Source organism: Buteo buteo, chromosome 29 (assembly GCF_964188355.1).
Source record: "Buteo buteo chromosome 29, bButBut1.hap1.1, whole genome shotgun sequence".
Classification (NCBI taxonomy): Eukaryota; Metazoa; Chordata; class Aves; order Accipitriformes; family Accipitridae; genus Buteo; species Buteo buteo.
Genome location: NC_134199.1, coordinates 3,734,928 through 3,756,487, shown reverse-complemented (window position 1 = coordinate 3,756,487; position 21,560 = coordinate 3,734,928). Strand labels below are relative to the sequence as shown.

The 21,560-nt window shown below is 46.6% G+C and overlaps 1 protein-coding gene across 6 annotated transcripts; it reads right to left on the bottom strand.

Annotated features, from left to right (window-relative positions):
• Window positions 1-29: 29 nt before the first annotated feature.
• LUC7L (LUC7 like) lies at window positions 30-20,320 on the bottom strand. 6 transcript variants are annotated; one of them, XM_075018266.1, is made up of 11 exons: window positions 20,118-20,320; window positions 18,087-18,181; window positions 13,035-13,133; window positions 12,217-12,327; window positions 11,419-11,562; window positions 10,806-10,982; window positions 9,857-9,945; window positions 5,389-5,418; window positions 4,271-4,435; window positions 1,588-1,752; window positions 30-587 (listed from the first exon to the last, which is right to left on the bottom strand). In XM_075018266.1, exons 1-10 carry the CDS (start codon window positions 20,176-20,178, stop codon window positions 1,611-1,613), a joined length of 1,113 nt encoding a protein of 370 aa, XP_074874367.1. In that variant the 5' UTR covers window positions 20,179-20,320; the 3' UTR covers window positions 30-587; window positions 1,588-1,610. The 6 variants fall into 6 exon arrangements, with proteins under 6 accessions (XP_074874367.1, XP_074874370.1, XP_074874372.1 ...); XM_075018269.1 differs by lacking the exon at window positions 30-587 and adding an exon at window positions 3,144-3,205 and having other exon boundaries at window positions 1,393-1,752; XM_075018271.1 differs by lacking the exon at window positions 30-587 and adding an exon at window positions 19,287-19,357 and having other exon boundaries at window positions 1,393-1,752; window positions 20,118-20,317.
• Window positions 20,321-21,560: the final 1,240 nt, after the last annotated feature.

Here is a 21,560-nt window from a genome sequence, read left to right as displayed (position 1 = left end):
CCCGCAAGAACAAGGCCGGGCAGCAGTGGGAGCCACAAACACAGATCTTTAATGCGATCAGACCGCGAGAGAACAGCACAGTCACGTACAGGCATCCCGAGAGCGCGCCCCGCCGCCCCCCGGGCCCGCCCCGCCGCCCCCCCGGGCCCCGCTCTCCCTCACCCGACACGGAGGTTACAAAAACAATACGTGAAACCGCGGAATTAGTTGTAAAAACGGACAGGGAAGGGGTCGCATGCACTAAGGACTAACACCGAGGGGGCGCCGGGAGGGCCGCAGGGAAACCGAAACCGTTAAGCAGCTTATCGGAGCCTCGATGGGGAGAAACGCCCGCCGGACCCTCCCCCGCCACCGGACACACGGCCTTAAAACAGCATTTACAGACACCTTCCTGCTGCCGCCGCCGCCCGGAACCGTTAGGAGCGAGCCGTCTTTAATTAAAGATACCTGCCTCACCGAGCTAACGAGCAGCGGCCAGGCTCTCGCCCAGCTCGGTGGGCGGTGAGGGCTTTACTCACACAATTCTCACAAAATACCGATCCTCGGGGTCTTGACTGTGGCTGGCACAGCAAGGCGGCCTTCCTCCCCTAGTGTAAAATAAACCTAGTTACAAATAAGCTAGTTACAATATGCAAATTCCTCCCACACGTGTTAGGACACAGCTGGTGCCTCAGTCCCAGGAGAAGCAGTGTGCACTGACACGGGCAACTCCTTTCCTCGCCTTGCCCCTGGATTTCACTCCATCCCGAGTCACCTCTGCTACTCGGCCACCTTCTGCCTGACTGGCCTTTTAAAAAACATACACTAACGCTTTTTTTTTTTTTTTTTTTTTTTTTTTTGCAAGTCAGAAAACTCCACAGAGGAAGCTCTGACTCCAGAGTGCACAGTAAATAGGCAGGCTAGCTGTGGCTGTACTCCTCTACAGAAGAAATCAGTCCAGATTTTCCACTGTTGTGTTTACACCCGCTATCTGATCTGCTAAGGTACTAAAACCAGACTTGAGCCCATCTTAGAAATGTGCTCCAGGCAATTTGATCATCCTCACAAAGATGAACAGCTTTCGAAATACACAGATCAGGGCCAAATTTTGTCTGTCTTGACTCAGCTGGAATCGTGAGGCAACTCTCAAATGCTGGAGACAAAAATGAGGTGGCTAAGCGCTAAAAGGAAAAAAACCCACACTTCTGAATTTCTTTTAACAGATATAAACAGAAGGAAAAATTAATTGAGAACCAGTGCTACTGGTGTGCTCACAAAGGGTCAGGTAGATCTTTTGGAAAGGGCTGAAGCATTACAAACATCACAGCAGCTCAGGTCTCCAACCACAGCGCTGCCCCTGACTGCCGCGTTCGCTGGGTCAGGCAAACACAGTGTGTCAGCCACTGGCCCGAATTGAAAACGATCCGTCCAGATTTATTTATTCCTACTAAAACAAAATCCTGTTAAACAGTACGTAACTCTGTGTCTCTACAAACTCACAGCTATCTGCCAAACAATAAAAATTCCAAACTACAAAAGATGAGTTGTATTCAGTAAATATAAATGGGAAATTTAGGCTTTGTGTAGAATGTTTATCAGACTATTTACAGTGCAACACAGATCGTTTGAGTTCAGATCTCGCCAGCTTCTCTCTCTTCTGATCTCTTGGAACGAGATTTGCCATTTGTGCTCTCGTGCCGTCTCTCAGAAGAGCTCTTCTCTTTTCTCTCTCTGTCTCGTGACTTTTCTCTTGAAGATCGATCTCTAGAAGATCTGAAGTACAAAGTAAACCATCGCTATAAGCTTCACAACTAGAAGAATTTTCAAATATGCACAAAATGACAACATCTTTCCCTAACAGGGCTGTGGCATAACACAAGTTTCTTACAGAAATGTGCCTAGGTACTGCGACGTTGGGAGTGGCGTCCTCAAGACAGCAACTCTGGGCCCTCTCCGAGCTTTATGAGAACGCCAGTTTTGCAGCACCCTGTGCACGGCGCAGCCTTTGTTACTCTCTCCTTGGAGTGATCCTTTCAAGCTGTTACCACAGAGGCTCTCTGAGGTCTTCCCTGGGCCCCTTATTAGTTTACCGGGCCATACTAAAGTGCCTGCAATTTCTTTCTCGTCTATCACTCAGCTCTGTTGTGTCTTCTAGATTCATTTTTCATTATGCTCTAAGTTAGTGACTTTCTGCTCAACTGCTTTAAATACCAACTGTATTCTTTGGACTCAAATGCTCGCTCAGCCCTGGGCTTTTTCCTTTGCATCCTGACAAGCGCTGTCCTTGGCAGCATCCTGGGTTCAAAGTCAGGATGATACAGATTTATATTCTCAGCCCACAACACAGGCGAATCTTTTCACAGCCTGCCCAAATGACAGCTACAGATTTTCAGCAGCGCTTCACTCTATCAGCCCACACAGAATTAAGCAAAAGGCTTCATGTTAGGTCCAATCTGAAAAGGCTGTTTTCCTGTATGATTCATGCCAGCTTATCGACTGGCAGCCTTCAAAAGGTGCTGATCCTGAATGAGCTCTAGCAGCCCGCACCCCTTTAGAACTAGGCAGAGGCTTTCACAGACCCTGCAGAGCCAGCACATTTTACTCTAGGACTCAGTAAGCAGGTTTGTCTTTACAGTCACAAGGAAAGCACCTGGCAGGTACCTTAGAGGTTCTAGCTTTCATTTGTGTCAATTGTAAGCTCTGGAAATACTGCACAATTGATGCATTAAAACCTTACAGCCTCTGTATCATGAGCCATTTCATTTTCATTAAATTGTGTCATTTAACCAGAAGATAACAAGAGTCTGTCTGATGAGATAAACCCTCTCCCTGTTCCCACAACAATGCTTCCTGCCCATAGTCCTCCTACCCCAAGACCTCCAGACCCTGTGGCAGGCTCTCCATTTCTTTATACGAGTGACACCTCAGACCAGCAGAACCTCAATGCAGGTTTCATTAATTCTCAAGGTGAAAACAAAAGCTACACTCTTTCAGGGAACAGGGTTTTTCTGTTTGTTCTCTTGGTTTTGTTTTATTTTCTTAAACTGATCCTGGTTTCTCCCCAGTTCTCAGTAATTTTGTGCAAGTATGTCAGCTAGCCAATCCCCCTACAATCTCGATTGGCTAATTTGAATGTGTTCAAGGTTTTCGAAGTAATCCCTTACCTGCTCTTTAGTAATAGTTATTACAGGGTCTTCCTCACTTCCTAATTGTCCAAACTTCTTTTCTTTATTTTTCATGTTCAAGACAGATTTAAAAAAGGACTTTAGTATCTCAGCCATTGGAGAATCAACAGTATTTACACACCCCCCTCAATTATTAACAGACTTATTTTTTCAGACCATTATTTCCCTCCCCTTCATCAGGAATCTTTAAAACCTGTTCTTACCCCTTAGCTAAAGGGACACAAGACACACAATGGTAGATTTGTTTCTAGAATTGTACTCAAGTGGTGGTGCCTAATTGGGTAAGACAGTGCTAAAGCACTCCCCTATTAATTAGGAGCATTTAGAAAAAGCCAGATCTAACTTCAGCAAGCACCTGGCGATAGACTTGCTCCTGGGCTTAGAAGTGCTGTAAGGAAACACAATGATTCCTTTCAATTTTTCTAATACTCCTACATATGCTTGCCTTATCCTTCCTCCAACACAGTGTTTTGCTGAGTTTCAGAAGAGACTTAAAGCCTTTCTTCAGACTACAGAACTTCTCCTTCGTGACAGAAGAATGGTATACTCCTCCTCTTGGCTGCCTTTTCCCCTCCCTCCACTGCAGATTCCTAAGCAATTCTCTCTCTCTTGAGCAGCCTTCTAACAGAAGACTTCCCCCAGATCCCAAATCATACACTTCCTTCCCCATGCCAGCACTGAGAGAAAGAACCTGGGAAGCAGAAGGTAACCATAGAAATGTAACATCAAAACTGCTTCTCAGTTACTTGGCTTTTACAGGCTGGGGGGGCTCAGTTAGCTTAAGCAGGCCTTTGTACTGTTTCTTGTACAAGAAAACCAGCAATTTCTCAAGGCTTAGCAGTGCAAATCAAGGAACCAGTTCTATCTCCTAGACTCTCCTCTCAAGCTGGGATCTCACTGTACAGTTACTACCCTACTGCTCGCATGTGAGGCCATCTACAAATGGCCACTGGGAAATCCTGCTTTGGCCCAGGAGCTGGTACGGGACACTGCAGCTGCTAACTTGAGAAACCGTTCATACTCCTGCTTGCTCTAAGGGGCTGGGGAGGCTCACTGTGATGCCAAGGACTCCCCTTTCCAGAAGCACTCATGTCAGGAATACATACTTGTGTTTTGAACTCCTGTCTCTGGACCCCCGTCGGTGACCTCTGCTATGGCTGCGGGAACGGCTCCGGTGGCGTCTGTGTCGGTCTCGGGACCGGGAGCGAGACTTCCGCCGTTCACGGGAAGCTGATCTCGAGCGTCTTCGCCTCCTATCCCGAGACCGTGATCTGAAGAGGACACAGATTGCATCAGGCTCAGGAGAAGGGCCAGTACATCGGATCTGCGTACCTGAGCCCATCTCAAACATTCCTGAGTAACAAATATCCAGAGCACCAGCACCCACCCCTGCCAGCCACACCCATGCCAACACAGAAGGCACATCACCCACAGGGTGGGCGTCTCCCTCCTGGGCCTCATGCTACCAACAAAATGTCAATGGGGAAATTCAATTTGCTTGGAAGCTTTTATATAAAGCTCCCACGTTAATGTAAGCATGTGCCGATGCCTAGAGCAGAGCTTATCAACCGTGCCTCACTCAAGGTGAGACCTGTATAAGCAGAAGAGAGGCCAAAGTAAGTGGCATGTGAAATTACCATAACCCATATGGCAGTCTGCCAAAAGGGAGACTCCCTTGTGAAAGTACTGCACTTTAGAAGCCCACTTGGTTCAATCTGCTCTAAAAGCAAAACAAAGGATGCCAATGTATATGGGAAGCAGCAGACAGGAAGATCTCCACGTACATGATGATGACAGAGAATACTGTCATACCGTTAAGGCAAGCTTTTCACAGAGATGTGGGGGGCTTTAATCTTGAATCTCTGTATTTTTACATCTGAGGTATTATATATGTAACAGATGTATTTCAGACATTAAAACTATGAAAGTATATTACACATGTATTGAAAAAAAAATCAAGTACATTCTTAGACTCATACTCTGCAGCGCACAGCACCCTCTGTCCTGACCAGGCTAGCCAGCATCTGCTTTCTAGCCCAACGAGTGACATTAAGTTGCACAGCACCACTGAGGTGCCCAAGCACTAGTTCCCATTTCTTTCAGAGAGCAAAACAAAGAGACTGGGGCACTGAGTGAACTCCATTTGTGAGATCCAGGAAAAACCTCAGGAGCTAGATAGAAACACGAATATATATTTGGGAGAACTGTAGAACTGTGCACTCACCTTCGACGATCTCTATTTCTTGATCCAGACCTAGAAAGAAGAGGAGAGTTAAGCAAAAGAAAGTATGATATAGCCAGTGGGTTTTCAACAGAACCACCCATCCAACCTGGCAGGTCTTCACCAGAACACAACAATACCCCAAGTAATCTGTCAGTTAAAAAAAAAAGCTTGTCATTAAAACATTTAATTAGACTCAATTTGGGGGGCAGGGAGAATTTGTCAAAAACTTAATAACTCCATAGAAACACTAGTTTCTACATGCAGAGCTTCCCATCAGAACAGAAAAGGTCTACAAACCAATTCAGTCTCTGTTAATAAAGCCCCACAACAAACCTTTCTGACTTTACATTCACTGTGCATATTTGTTGTATACTCTTTACCCTCTGGCAGTCTAACTTCAACTAGATCAACTCTAACATTTTCAAGAAGAAGTTGACAGTTTTCTGATTTTGGTTCCTTTGAGTTAGTTGCACATTAAAAAGGTTTTAATAAAGAGAAAACAACATCTTCTCACTCGTATTTATTTAACAAACATCAGAAGAAAATTTGCATCAATGACTTTTTTCCCCTGTTTGGGAAAGATGAGCTAGAAAATAAAAAGGGGAAACAGACACAAGGGAAGAACTACTACTGAAAAGTAATTGATATACTGAAAATCCTTCATCTCGGACTTAAAGCCACTTGAGAAGAATCATCCAAGCCTCACTATTCTTCCTCACATTTCCATGGCTTCAGAGCTCATGTGCGGCTCTCTCAGCTTAACGCTGTAAGCATTAAGCTTTTGACAGCCTGTAAATAACAATGTCACAATTCTTTCAACATCTGAAGCACCATTACTCAGCATCAGTTAACATACCACTCCATGTGAAAGATACACTCTCCCTCTTTCTCTATGGCCACATTTCAGAGCCAACTTACACCAAAACGTCACACGTTGTCTGAATGGTCTCTTTTTGCTTTAACTGAGGAGTGGCCAGTCTCCCTGTTTAGTGACTTAAGAGACTCACTCTCGTAACTGCTCCTGTCTCCCCACTGCATACGACTCACAGGGGATGTTCCAGTTACACAGTCACAGAGCTATTCTGGCACTGTAACAGGAGATGGGGCTGAAAGCTACGCACAGACAGAATTTTAAAAAGCAATGGAGAAGCATCTATTTTAATAATATCATTTAAAACCATACCTGGATAAGACAAGATTAAGAGAATCAATGTGCACTGATATACCTTCACAACGAAATGGGATTGTTCAATCACAGCAGAAAGAAAAAAAATCCCAAAATTTAGAAAGGAATTCAGGTAGAAGGACCATAAACAAGGTGGAGCTGAACTTGGAGTCAGGCAAATGAAACATGCTCTAAGGCAATACGCTAGACAATCAGATGAAGGAAAAGCTGATAAACCAGGAGAACAAGGCAATACACACCTCCTTTTTCATGTAACAGAACCTGAAAGAGCAGCAGAACCTCCTGTAGGTGCCTGGCAGGCAGCTGAATTTTTTTGGTGGTTGTAATTACTCCAAGTTCTTAATGTTCTTTTCCTCCTGATAACTTTATTCTGGATCATCGGTGCACACATCCACACAAAGCCCTTCTACATCCCCTCAGAAGCCTGGCTGCCCTTCCATGCCTATGATCTGAGCAGGAGTATGCATAATAAACCCCTGATAATCACTCCCTAGCTCTAGACTTCATAATTCAGGAAGCATCCAACAAAACAGCACTTTCCTTATTAGCCTGAATCAGTATACAGCAGGAGACAGTAGAATACTGCTGTCCAGACAAGCAAGAGGCTGAGCATATTTATTTTCTTCCTCTTTTTTGTCCCTGCATCACAGAGGCTATACGCTGAGTTTCATAACCTGTGTTTTGTCCAACTTAATACAAAGGAAATCCATTTGGCAACTCCACCTAAACTTGTTTGCTGGTGTACTCTGGAAGCAAATACTGAGGTCTGCACTTCCAAGCATGCCACCTCTCCACAGAATTTCAGTCTTAAGAGATTACTGGGTAGCCCGCAGTCACCAGCAATACCAAACAAAGGTCTTGTGTTTATTTACCACTAGAGGTGACAACCCAGCTCACTCATTCCTATGTGGAAATCACAGTTTAGTTGACAAACTAATAAAGCCTGTGAGAGGCAGAGTTTCACAAGTGAATCTACAGGTTTCCATAGTATGTCACAGTGCCTGTCAGTCACCAAAGACTTCTCAGTCAAGCAGTACTCTTTCTCTTCCTGAATAACACCATGAAGATGTCACATATGAAGATATGACAAGAAGACTTAGGAAGGAAACATGTTTCCTATGGTTCCTTAAAGTATCAAGCTCTAGTTAAGAGAGTCAGACTGAAAGACAGAAGTCACCAATTAGTTTTTGATGGAAGAATGCTCCTGTAAGCATGGTGTTGCACAGCTCCCAGCAGGTAAGGTGCTAAGAAATCAAGAAATCTGGGCTCTAATCTCAGTTCTGACACTGAGTGTCCACTGGGAAAACTACCTTCCTTCTTTGGGTTAAGTTCTCATTTTGGAGAGGCAAATAATTTGACCTCCTGTGTATAACACTCTTGGCTCCTTCACAACAAGTTTTTCTTCGGTATCTGAACAGAGGAGCATACAGATGCCTCCATACAGAGAGAGAGCAAAGTCTGGCCACAGTATCTAAGTAGTGCCACATAGGGAACCAGCAAGAACTCAGACTTCAGGCCAACTCAATGTAGTACTTAAACTCTTCACATTTAAAGCATTAAATAAAACATTCAAAAGCCATCTTCAAACCCCCTCATCAGATGCATCCATATACGGACTACCTCTGAACACAAGAGGTTCCTTAGTTCTCAACAACTGAGGGTTTGGGGTTTGGTTGGTTTTTTTTAACAACCCACAAAAACAAAACCACAGGAGGAAGAAAATCAGCATTTGGGGAGATGCAGACCAACTAAGAGATCCAGAGGACTCTTCCTGAAGGCAACTCTCTTGAGCAATTTTCATGCAGAAAGGACTTCCAGGAAGAAGAGGCACCATGGAGACAGACACACTGAGTCCAGCTTAGATATGGTCCTACTGTGGGTCTGAAAGAGCCTGCCATGAAGCAGCTGCATGTGAAGACACTTCTTGTTTCATTTCCATCTTTCTGATGATAGCAACAGCATGCTATGTCATAACTGCAACAGCAGTCCCTTTCAATTAACTCCTGCGCTCATCTGCCAGTTCCAGATTCTCCAGCTCCCAAATACAACTGCATTACTGACAGTCTTGCATGGATGCCAGAAAGTTGTGACGCTCTACATAAAGTGCTGCTGTTCAGGAGAAAGCTGCAGCACGAACTGGCACTATGCAATCCACAGAGAAAACCCATATAAAACACCCTAACTGGAGAATGCGTAACAATTTGGGGCTTACATCTTCACAATACACCAAAATCACCAAGCTGCAGACCACAGAAAACAAAGCTGCTTTGATTCTGGTATTTATTTGCTAACATTTCCAGCAATGTATATCCAGAAGTCAGCACCATCTTAGAGCATACTGCAGTTACTTGTCTCATATGCCTCAAACACGGATGGCTGACACTCTTCAGTTAACACTGAGGGTCAAGAAGAGCACAGGCAGCAAGGTTGGTTTTTTTGACACAAGAAGTATGAGAAACACATGAGGTTAACTGGGGAGATGCTGTGACAATGAGAACAGCATTCCTACTCAGCCACTTCCTCTGCCTGACCACTGCAAATAACTACCCTCTCCACACCAGGCTGTTTAACTGAGCTGTTTGCACATAAGACACCTGTTCAGTTCAAGTACAGAAGCAATAGTTTTTCCAGTTCAGCTGGCAAGATGCAGAAGAGCTTGTCCTGAGAATACCAACATTGCAGCCACTCCCACTGCTCAAGGATTATACATATATGAGCAGAAGGTGATGTATATGGCCATAACCACCAAAAGCAGCCACTCCTTGGGATCCCCCAGATCCCCTAGGAAGTGTTTTCCAAACCTGTGCCAAAAGCACGTCAGTGTTATTGCAGAAAAGTTTTGGAGCAAGACAGGCAGCCCACCATCTGCCTCACAGACACCAGCTCCATTCTGTTGTCATCTCCTAGCCTAGAAGTGAGGAAGGCTGTCCAGGGAATTTTTGCATGACTACTGCCTTTTGAGCAGACCTAGCCCTCACTCATCTTAAACTTTCCCACTCAGATGCATTGGATGAGGACATTTTATTCAGATTCCCAAATATAGGGACTCGCATGTTTCAGATACACAATGGAGGTTAAAACAACACACATAAAATCACTCTAAGGTGGGGGTTTGGGGCATTTGTTTTCATATTTAACTGAATGCCAAGGTGCTCACACAGCATCCAGAGCACATCCAACAGCTACTCCAGCAGCAGATGCTGCTTTCCTGCAATGGTCAGATACAAGAAATCAGACTATTTCAAAACCAACTTCACGAGCCAGTTATCGGTGTCCACTTACCGTCTGCCCATTCTCTCCTCTCGTTCCCTCTCCTCTCTCCGTCTCAAACGATCCTGGTTTCTCTTCTCTTGCTTTTCTGCCACTGTTTTCTGGAAAAAAAGTCCGCAATTCAGCCATACAGTAACAGGTCAGAGAGATCTGCAGGGAGACTATTCCGACAGTAAGACAAAGGTAGTAATACAAAGAACCGTTTCACTGCATTTTTATGTGCTAGTCAAGATCTCTACCAAGGTTCTCATTTTCCTCACAACTTCACTAACATACATCAGTGCAAGAAATGCCACTCCCTACTCTGCTTTGAGTGCTTGTGCTCTAAGAGACAAGCCCATAAGCTTTGAGGCGAGGACTGTCTCACCATGAGTGTACACAACACACAATGAAACAGTGCTCTGGCCTTGCGCTAATGATCAAATCGAGGCACTGACCTCAATATACTACCTAATGAATAGGGCACAGGAATCACAACTCTTACTCGAGCAGGCTAGAGGTCTCTGTTTGCAAGCAAGGCCAGTACCATAACTCCAGTACAAACCATTTCAGAAAACTTCTAATCACTTCAGCTACTGAAGACCTTTTTCACTGACAGCACTATGTGAAACTTCAGTTCAAGCATTTCGTTAAGAGGTCTCAAAGTCAAAAAACCCAGAGTGACAAATTTCAGTCAGATTAATGAGAAAAATACAGGCAACTATACCAAAGTTCTAAGGAATAAATGACAGCAGTGATCCTGTTTGACTCATTCTGAGGGTACATATTTAGTTACCCAGAAATTACAGAACAGAACCCTAGATGAGGCTACATGCAAACCTCCACCAGAAGCTTCAGGGATTCTGCAATCAGAAATTTCTGGGCTTTTACAAGCACTCTGCAAAGAATTCTGTATTAATTTAATGGAAGTGTTGAATGTCTTCAAAACTAAAAGGAGAAGGTTTAAAACAGGGAGGATTACCCTCAGCTGATCCAGTTTCTCACGAATCTGAATGAAACCCAAGTGTAATTTGCCTCCAAAGTGATCAGCAAGACGGCGGTCGTTGTCATGGAGACCCAGATATGCTGAACAGACTTCACACACACGGAGCTTCTGCTGCTGGAAACTGGATGCAGGCATTGAATTTCGGTATTCTTCCTAAAGGGAGGCAAAAAACCATGCAAATGTCAGGAAACCCTTGCATAGTCACAACCCTCCAGGGAAATCCCTGCAAAGAACTGCACTGCCACTTTCAAGAACCAAAAAACCACCCTCAATATAAAGGAGGTGCCATACAAAATGCTTTGCAAGCACAGCTAACCTGACAGCCTATCCCTGCAGTGACTAGTGACCAAATATTTCAGAGGGCAAATCCTTTCCCGCCCCAGTCAGCTCTCTTCACTAGATAAAAGTTTCTAAAAAGCTTTTCTTCATCTACCACAGTACACTGTCAACTGCTTGCTGGCACATGGCTGAAACTGAAAAAGGAGGTGCTGGCAACATTGGAAAGGAGGTAGGAACCACCCAGCTGTTTGTCATGTACTCAGCCTAGCCCAGTCAGCTATTACAATTCATAGGAGAACCAACACCATACCTCTGCCTCTTTCTTTTTTGCTCGGACTTTCTCCACTTCCATCAGGATCTTTTGAGACTCATCAACATTTCCTTCAGCTCCCAGCTGTTCAGCTTTAGCTAGGAGTTTTCCAATGTCTTCATTCAGCTCATGTACTTTCTCTGCCTAAAGAGAATAGTGTGCTTTTAATAAGACAAAAATACTTGCTAAAGCTTGCAGGATGACTTTTCCTTTTTCTCTAAAAAATATCACTTAACAAAAGCAGTTGTTGGAAGCGGACCATAAATCTCCGAAAGTCAAAGAAGTCCCAACAAAAAGGGATCTGTGAGCCAAGTACAGGCAATGCAGTCAGACACACAGCAAGGAGAGAAACTGGACATGGAGAGGACATCATCAGTTCTGCCACAAACAGTGGCACATTTCTGGCTTGCAGGACAGGATAGAGTCCACAAAACCAGCTTCAGAAATGCTTTGTATTGTTCCCATGAAGCAAGTTCCCCAAAAGGAAACTCCATGAGCACTAAGTGAAAAGACAACAATCATCGGATGCATATACTATTCTAAGCTATTACATTAACACTGAATAGTATGGTGGGAAACCAATATGCTTTATTGCCATGCTAAAGCAACCTATTTTAGAGTTCATGTTTTACGCTACTATGGCCCTCTGAACCAGTAAGTGTCACAAGAACGGCCAGAGCAGCATTTGAGGAGGATGGCTGGAATCCACAAAGCCTTTAATTAATGGTGTCAGAGACAACACAGCACCAGTGCTCTCACACAGACTTGCAGAACAAATGTTTAGTGAGAGGACAATACCTTTGCAGACACTTCGGCACTTATCTCTTCCTGTGTCTCAGCCAGGCGTTTCTTGGCCAGCTCTGTTCTCCTATCACACTCTGCGATGAAGGATTCCAGGTGATCCATTGCCTGCATGTTCAGACAAAGAATTGTGAATAAAGGTACTCTCCATGCCAGATCTAGGTTTGACAGCCAACAGCTAGCTGGTACAATCCCTGTATAATGCACAATCAACCACAAGAACAGATGCCTCAAGAAAAAAAATATATGACACTTTGCAGAAAAAGTAAAATTTGATCCCTGCCCTTAAGGCTGTCATCCGTCTGGAACCTGACACAGTCCCTTTACTCGGACACAGAACAGGATGCTCACACGAAGACTGCTTTGCACTGAAACTTTCAATGCATGAGCAACAGGTGCAAAGACAAAAGCACTGGAATAACATGAAAAGGGAAGACAGAATTGTTCTTCCACTTGATTTGTTCCATTATAGAAAGCTAAATCTGGCAAGAGTGAAACCACAGAGCTTTTAATGTCAAATCTCCTTCTGGGACAGGCCACCAGGTTACAATGACCTGGTACAGAGCAGCAGGTGTGGGATGCAAGGAATGTCAGAGGAGCCTCCCAGCTAGCTGGGCTAATAGGGTTGCAAGGGCCGTAATTATTTCTACAATTTCAAGTCAGCAATCAAGCTGGCATTCAGGAAGGGGAAGGGGCTGCACATTCTTGTTAGATAACACATCAAATAACATGGCTAGCTGAAATGCCAACTGAGTTCTGCTGTTCGGCCAAATAACTTCATGAGGCAGTTTCCACAAAAGTAACTTTGTACTCACATCCAGCTCAAAAAACAGATCTCTCTCTTTACTTGCAATCTCATAATCTGCTCGCAGTGCCAAGTCATGGATCTTTGTACATTCTCCCAGGTCCATTCGCTGTTGAAAAGAAAAAAGAAAATCAACGTAAGAACCCTCCATTATGGAAACAAGCAGCAGATACTTAACTCTTGCCAACTGTATCATATCAAAACGCAGCTTCTTTAGGAAGAAGAGCTTCCTCTTAACCTGTCAGTAACAGAACTAGCCAGAAGAATATGCTTGCTAGAACCCCTCTTTTAGGTGTTCCTGGAACAACATTAAAACACCCCAAATGCATTAAGTCCAGCCCTACTCATGCTCTAGGTCACAGCACAGCCTTAGAAATTGCTGGGAGCTAGGAAGGCGCAGCATGCTGCAGCAGCAACTCCTTTAATGGGCACTAACTCCAAATGCCTCCTTTTATACAGCTTTGTACCCTGTTTAAACCTCATCTGGAAAAAGCACACCTGTGTCAGGACAAGCCCTAGTAAGATACTGAAAGATACCAAATCATAGAACACAGACAGAATGTTTCCTGTCAAGAACAAGTGGACTTAAGGGAGTAAGGGTGATGGCTGGTAGAAAAGCACAAACCCACACTCAGCAACAACAGACTCATAATTCTACAGCTAGCCCCTTCCCACATTCAGCTGCTGCCTGGAATTTTAAAACCTGCCCAGCAAAGCTAATTCCTACGCATAAGCCCATCTAGTGAGAGACTTCTTGAGACCATCTCACTTTGCAGAAAGCTCTGACTTGCATGCTGCCCTTCACTCCCATTGCAGTTGATGCTATTTAAATTTGTTATTTTTCCCCAACCTAGTAGTTAACAGCCACATAAACCAACGTTAATTATGCTCTCAAAACACGGAAATTGCATTTTGACATTATCAATATGTAACAGAGAACATTTCTCTTATTCTTAAAATAGAAAAAGAATATGACATTTTGAAAGACAAAATAATAAAACATCTAAATGTGAGGCACAGTACAAATGGCATGGTACAGGTCATCGCCAGCCATCCTCTTCTTTCCCAGTCACCACCAGTCCCATGAACCCAGCACAATAAGGGTCAACTCACTGAACTGCAGAAAAAGCTAAATACATCTAAATCAGGACCAACACAGAATCCCTGCGAACATCGCAAACTAGAGCTGGGGGTGCCAGGGACACCTATGTGAAACAATGCACTCAGACAGCAGCAATGGATGTGTTTAGAATGAAGCAACTAAAGCAAGCTCCACCAGGTAATGCTCTGGGTTTCACAGCAGCTACTTGTGTTATTAGCATTTCTTTTTTAAACAAAGAAAACAATTCCAGATGACTTGCCACTATTTAGTCTTCCTCATTTTGCTCAGATTTACCAGAAACAGGAGGCCTCAGGCAGCAGGCTACAGAAACAGACACTGTATCCAGGAACAGTCCTGCTGAGCTCTCTAACAGTAGAAATTTAATGCCTACAAAAAAAAAGCGTCTGGTACTTTCAAAGCTTGATCATGTTCATCTTCAGGCAAGCCTCTTCAAAGAATGCTAGTGAGCTACTGTTATTTTACCACAAAAAGAATTCCCCATGATGCAACTTAAATCTTTTATTCTTATGGCTATTCTACTGAGATCCCTTTCCAATATAGGGAGAAAATAGCAATACTAGATGCGATTGTCACACATCATAAGTATTCTTATCTGAACTCTTCTTCCAAGCTGAGCCACTAGCTTCGATTCTGAGAAGGGGCTCCAGCCCACAACTTCAGAAGAGCCAACAGTGTGCTCCATATTCCTCTCCCTGTTTGTTAAAAGGCAATGAATCCCTCAACCTCTTCCTCTGGAGGAGAACATTCAGGTCTCACCAGTATACAAACCTCAAGTCTTCCTCCATGTCCTTGGAGATGATCTAGGTGCAAGGAGATTTTCACAGGTATTGCTCACTTGAGGTAAGACCACTAGCCCTTCTGTCTCAAAGAATCCTCTTGTCTCAGGGAGGCCTGTCATCAAATACTCACCCTTTACAGCAGTGATCATGACTTCCTCCAGTCAACGCTCATGGCTGGTTTATATGAGACAGGTAACCAGCAGAGCCTGAGTAAAGATTTAACACCCCCCCCCAAACACACACAAATATTTAATACATTTAGATGCCAGTGCTAATTAGTCCTGCTCACATTTGCTGAGCAATCCACATTTTGAGGTATCTCCTATGATCTCCACTAAACTGCTAACTCACCAGAAAGTCTATTTCCATGAGGAAGGCTCGTTAATAGTAATCAGAGCTACAGAGTTTCACCCAAGTAAAAAAGGAAAGCAGAGACCCCCCACAAAACAATTCTGCAAACTACAGATTTCAGCTCACTCATAACTCCCAGTGGGGGACACAATAAACTACCTAAATGTAATTTCCAAGCTATGCTCTACCTGGGCAGCTTTCAGCCTCATCTTTCAACTTATTAGTGGTGCTAAAATTCAGGAGGATTACCAGCTGATGCCATCTCTGAATGTGCTACAGTACTTCCACTGACAGAAATATGCTTACCATTAGCTGCAGAGCTGACTGGGTGCAGGCCACTAACAATCTAGATAAGTCCCCTGATAACAGCACATGGGCATACTAAATTAACTTGTGTTCTCCTGGAATTTTCCTCCTTTCCCATGGAGACCAAAAAGAGAACTATTGTAGCTTATTTAGTGACAAGTTTAGACAAGTTTCTGGGGCCAAAGGCTCTTATGACCAGGAACATTGGTGCACCTAAACAAAGCAAACATCAGCATGCCTTCTGCAGCTCTGAGGAGTATTCCAGAGCTTTACTTACAGTCTGGACTCCTTCTCTTACCCTGCACCTGAAGGTCAGTGAATGGGACTCCATCACATTCCACTGAGCACAGCAACCCAAAGGATCCAGCTTCCTGCTCATCTCCAATCAGCCTCCCACTAAGGAATATCTGCACACATGAAGGATGCAGCAACAACAGCGCCTTCGGGGGGAGTATGCAACATAACCAGCACCAGAAGGCTTCGAGCATCTGTTGGAAATTTCCAAAAAAGATCCAACGTCCTGATTTCTGCAATAATACACATCCAGAGATGGACGCTACCCCATCCAGCTGAGGCTGATTCACCCACAAAGCTCTTTCCTTAATGGAGCACTGTAAAATGTCAGTGAACCTGAGATCACGAGGAAAGCCTGCACATTCCAGTTAAGTTTCATTCTGCGCTGGTAGTGCTGACAGCTGAGATGCTGTTCCTGTTCCAGACATCACATGTTCTTTCAGCACAGATCTGTGGCACCAATACTTTTTCTTGCCCCCAAGAACCCGCTGACAGCAGTGTAGAGAGCTCCACAGCCACTTAAAGGCCACCGCAAGACTACCTCAGTGATCCACAAGATCATCTTCACAGAAGTAGTCTTCCTTCCTGCTCCTGTGTGAGATTTCTGAGCAGAAATTCCACAGCAAGAGGGAAGAGATGGACTCAGTGCAGACAAGTAACAGCAGAAGCAAGAGAAACAGATTTCTGAACGTGCTTCTCTGCCCCAGGAGACTCACAATGCACCTGAACACCTTAGACTTCCTCCGTGCTTGGGCACTAGCTCCAACAGCCATGCACATCACTTAATTCAACCCCTTCAACTCACCATTTACCTTCTTCCTGGAAACATGCTAGAAGAGGTAGAAGGCAGCCTGAATCTTCAAAACACCATTTGTGCCACAAAAAACTGTTGTAGAATCTCGTATCAAAAAACATACGCTAAGCATAGTGACCTGCACAAAGGATGGACGTGGGCAGAAGGTGATTTAAGCAGCTATAAATTCCGAAACAGAAGTGAGGTGATAGGGAGGCTGATGGAGCGATTGCTAGAAAATACATCTGAGCTTCAAATTAATAAAAAATAAATAGAGAGATATATAGAGATTGCTACTCAACTCTTCCAACCTTATTCTGCAATAGCAGCCATTGAGAAGCTAAAGTTTAAGCACTCAAGCCAAGGCAGCTTTTGCTAAAGCTCTTTATACTAGTGCTGCCACAGAGTCTTTCTATTACAGCGACACAGACAGAGGAAGGAGTGCCAGCCCTCTGCTTTGTTGGTATCCCACTGTGTCAAACTCAGCTCTTGAAATAGCAGCAGGAAGGGCTATAAATAACGACAGTTATCTTTAAACAATCTGTTTAAGTGGATGGACAATGTGAATCGCCACAGTATATAGTGTCAAACAGCGAGGGTAAAGATGGATTTCAAACATCTATATTCATCTCCATCCTTCAATTCTCTAATACAGCAACAATTGCATAAGACATGCACTGTTTTCTTTCGAAAGTCGGACGCCATCTTTCATCTGGGTGCCTAAATTGAATACTTACTTTGCAAGATCTCACTGTTAAAAGCCCACATCACTTTTTGCTCTGAGAGAGCATGTGAGCCAAACCTTTGAAAATTGGCCAGCTCTGTCCCCAGAGGGTGGCAGCGAAGGAGCCGACTCAACTGTTTCAAACCAGTCAAGCAGAGTGACACTGCTTAGACCAACCAACTCTAAAAGACAAAGTCGGCCTGAGCTGTAACCTGCCATTAGCACGCCAACCAGTAATGATGAAAAAGCTGCCGTTCCATCAGGAGAATATCACATGGGTTGAGAGAGGAGACTGAAAAGCTCTAAGGATTATTGCAGCTGGCAAGAAAAAACTTGCTAACCTGAAGATGCAACAGTGAACTAGAGCGCCCAGGACAGCAGGCTAGCTACGATCTTGCGACCTCCATAGGACAAGTTTCAGGCCCTAACCATCTCAAACAGATAACAGAGAAATAATCTTGCAACTTCACGTAGGATTGTGAGAAAAAAACCATTGCAAGCAAATCCTAAGCGCTCCTGACTTCAGCGGTTCCATAAACAGGTCACAGAAGCTGAAATTAAAATTGTGATCACTCCTTGGGCACAGCAAGTCTGACCTCTCCTAGGAGTTACCTACGATGCACAGATGAGCACTGAAGAGCTGTACCAATGTCTGCCTCACCAGAATTCCTTATTACAGAGGATATACTTACTGTTCCAGCGAGGATATCATGCGGACAGCAATCCAGAAGGTGGCTCTTGCAAACACGATCGTCTGTAAACTTCACCCTTTGTCTGGTTTCATCTCCTGAAATTCATTTGTGGTTTTAAATAAGGAGACATTAGAATACTGATAAGAGAACAAAGATGACGGTATGATCATTTCGCCTCAATATGCGGATTAAAATACTTGGTGTTCCTGCTCCCCAAAATTACTCGAAAAAAGCTTAGAGGGTAACAGGATATTCTGGAACACTTATAATTGGCAACAAACATTATTTTAGCATTTATTCATCCAGTACACCATGTTAAACACAGTGTTGGCGAGCCAAGTAACGTCCAAGGCCTGTCATCCATATAAAGAGACAGCACAGCCAGAAGAGAAAAAAGGAGACAGACAGTCTGGCTCGCAGCCAAAACCTTTTCTTTCTTCCCCCACCCCCCACCCCCCTTTTCTACTGTGAGGAAGGGGCAGGAGGTACTGAAACCCACGCTATCAGAGGGCTATGAATCACAAAACAGGGCTGTGCTGGACAGTTTTTATAGGCGATTGCTATTTGCTCATCTGATAATTAAGACATCGGTCCGTTTGGTTTGAAAACCAAATATGCAGTGTGCTTTCCAAGGCCTTCCAAAGACGAATCTTGTAGGTCTTGGCCTGGAACACGAAGCGTGCTTCCCACCCACGTCCCACCCTCAGAAGACATTTTACACTCAGGAGCCACTTAAACAAGACAATATCAGAAAAGCAAAAAAATAAAAAATAAAAAAAGAAACAAAGTTAGTCAATACACACTGCGAGCTCCAACATATACTATACCCATCTGCATTCTTCAAGACCTCAGCTGCAGAATTTTATGCCCACTGTTGAAAAGTTTTAAAGGAAAAGTTTTCTTGCCCACACCTGCAGTAAGGAAGTCAGGGGAATGATACATAAAAGTAAAGGCAAAGTGGTAATGGTATGTGACAATTTTAAAGCTCATCTGTGTATATGACACAGGTATGTGTAACACTAAAGTATGAATATAGTTTAGGATTCGCAAGCATCCAGGAATAATGTTGTGTCTACTGAAAATGTTTTTTTTATTTTTTTTTCTTTCTAAGCTACACTTTTAAAGTTACTTGTGAAAAAAAAGCAAACACTTTTTTTTTTTTTTTTGTTATAACAGCTTTAAAAATTGGTTGTGACTCACGGCTCGATGAACATGAGGCTTTTCTGCAACTCCCTTGCAGATTGATGTAGGCAGGCAAAGATACACTGAACCTTTATAAATAAAATAGAGGGGCCACAATTGTTCAGTTTGTATGAAATAAAAATATGGGAAGCAATTCAATAGCAACTCAATACACAAAGAAAGAAAAGCACTTATTCACTTACGAAACAAAGTGCAAAGTACCTGAACAGCCCTGCTAACGTGCCAAAGGGAATTTAAGTACTCAGCAAGTCGCAGAAGGGAGGTACAAACCGCAGCGAGAACATATTTTGCACAGGCTGTCACATTTCTTTTCTTGGACAACAAACTACAACGGCCGGCTCCTGCAGGCACACCTACCTACATGCCTCTGTACGCACGGCGTGGCCTGGGCACGGAGCTTTCCCTAAAACCTCTCTGCGGCAGCCGGGGCCCGGAGCGGCGGGCTCCTCCCGCGGCTGGGCCACGCCGGGCGCTTTCTAGGGCCAGGGCCGAGGCGGGCTCCTCCGCCGGGCAGGCCTACCCCTACCGGGCTCCCTGCGCCGAGCTCGCTAGGCCGCACCGAAGCGCGGCGAGGCCCGGGCCCGCTCCACCGGCCCGCCCAGGCGGCTGCCCCGCACCGCCCGCTCGGCGGCGCCGGGGCCGGGCCGCGGCGGGGGCGGGCTGGGGCTTCGGCTCCGGCCCGCCGCGTCCCCCGGCGCGGACGGAGGCCGATCGCGCCGCAGGTCCGGAGCGGAGGCGGCGGCCGGGCCGGGCCGGGCCGGGCCCCGCGCGGCTGAGGCGGCCGCCAGGCCGCGGCGTTTCCTGCAGGCCCCGCCCGCCCCTACTCACCGTCCCGGGCCGTGCCCATGAGCTGGTCCAGCAGGGCCCGCATCTGAGCCTGGGCCGACATGGCGGGCGCGGGGCCGGGCCGCGGGGCGCGGCGGGCGGGCGGCTCCGGCCTGAGCCTGGGCCTGGGCGGCGGCGGCCTCGGCGGCTGCTCCGGCCTCGGCGGCGGCGGCGGCGACGACGACGACAGCGGCGCGCGGCGGGCGCTGGGCGGAAGCGGCCCCTCCCGCCACCGCGCGGCATGCCGGGACGGGTAGTCCGCCGGCGGGGCGGGGCGCGGCGCGGCTCCCGGCAGACCGGAGCGCGGCGGGGCGGGGGGGGGGGGGAAGCACCGGGCCGCCTGCTGCGGCTCCCCCGCCTTAGCGGGACTCCTCGTTAGCGGCGGTCCTCGGGCAGGGGGACGGGCACCCACCGGCCGGGGGGCACCCGCGGCCCGGCTCCTCGCTAGGCCACTGCCGTGGGCTCGGCCCCTATCGACGGTGCTGCCCCTGGGTGCCCCGGCACCCTTCCCCGGGGCTGACCGAGCATGGGCCCAGTAGCCGGGCCACAGTGGCTGCTGAGCCGTGCCAACCCACGCCAGGCCATGCCAAGCAGCGCCAAACCGTGCCAGGCCATGCCAAGCAGCGCCAAACCGTGCCAGGCCATGCTGAACCACATCAAGCTGTGCCAGGCAGTGCCAAACCATGTCAGCCTGTGCCAGGCCATGCTGAACCACATCAAGCCATGCCAGGCTGTGCCAAGCAGTGCCAAACCATGCCAGCCTGTGCCAGGCCATGCCAAGCAGTGCCAAACCGTGCCAGGCCATGCTGAACCACATCAAGCTGTGCCAGGCCATGCCAGGCCATGCCAAGCAGCACCAAACCATGCCAGCCTGTGCCAGGCCATGCTGAACCACATCAAGCCATGCCAGGCCATGCCCAGCAGCACCAAGCCATGCCAAGCTGTGCCGTGCCAAGCTGTGCCGGGCGGGCGGGCAACGGCGGGTGACGTCAGGGAGCAGACCGAAGGGTGCCCGTGGCTTATCAGCTCCCACCCGCCCTGTTTGCCCAGCGGTGCCCGGGCGGGATGGCTGCTGCTCCCGCCCTGGCGTTGCTGGTGTGAGTGTTTGGAGAGGGGAGAGGGAGCACTGCAGAGCCGCTGCCGGTGCCCAGGGCTGCTGGCCCGAGGAGACGGGTGGGTGACAGCCATGCCCACCAGGCTGGCGCTGTCCTCGCCAGCGCTGCCCTATGGCAGGGGCCGGGGATCCCACCTCAGCACCTGGGGACAGCTCAGCCCAGGGTGGCAGGGAGGGCTCCGGGGGAGCAGACCAAGAGCTGCGGTCACCCCAAGGGCAGGGGGACAGGGCAGCTCTGGAGCAGGGCTCTGCCTGTCCCCAACCCCAATGGCCGGTGTCCCACCCGCTCAGCCTCCCCAGCACAGGCGGTGATGGGGTCCGGGCGCTGTGTC

Bases quoted from the DNA above. Each gene is read 5' to 3' on its own strand.
- LUC7L (XM_075018266.1), bottom strand. From the start codon at position 20,178: ATGTCGGCCCAGGCTCAGATGCGGGCCCTGCTGGACCAGCTCATGGGC. The intron at 18,182-20,117 runs GTGAGTAGGGGC...AATGAATTTCAG, and splicing joins CATGGGCACGGCCCGGGACG to GAGATGAAACCAGACAAAGG. The intron at 13,134-18,086 runs GTAAGTATATCC...TCTTTTCAACAG, and splicing joins ATGATATCCTCGCTGGAACA to CGAATGGACCTGGGAGAATG.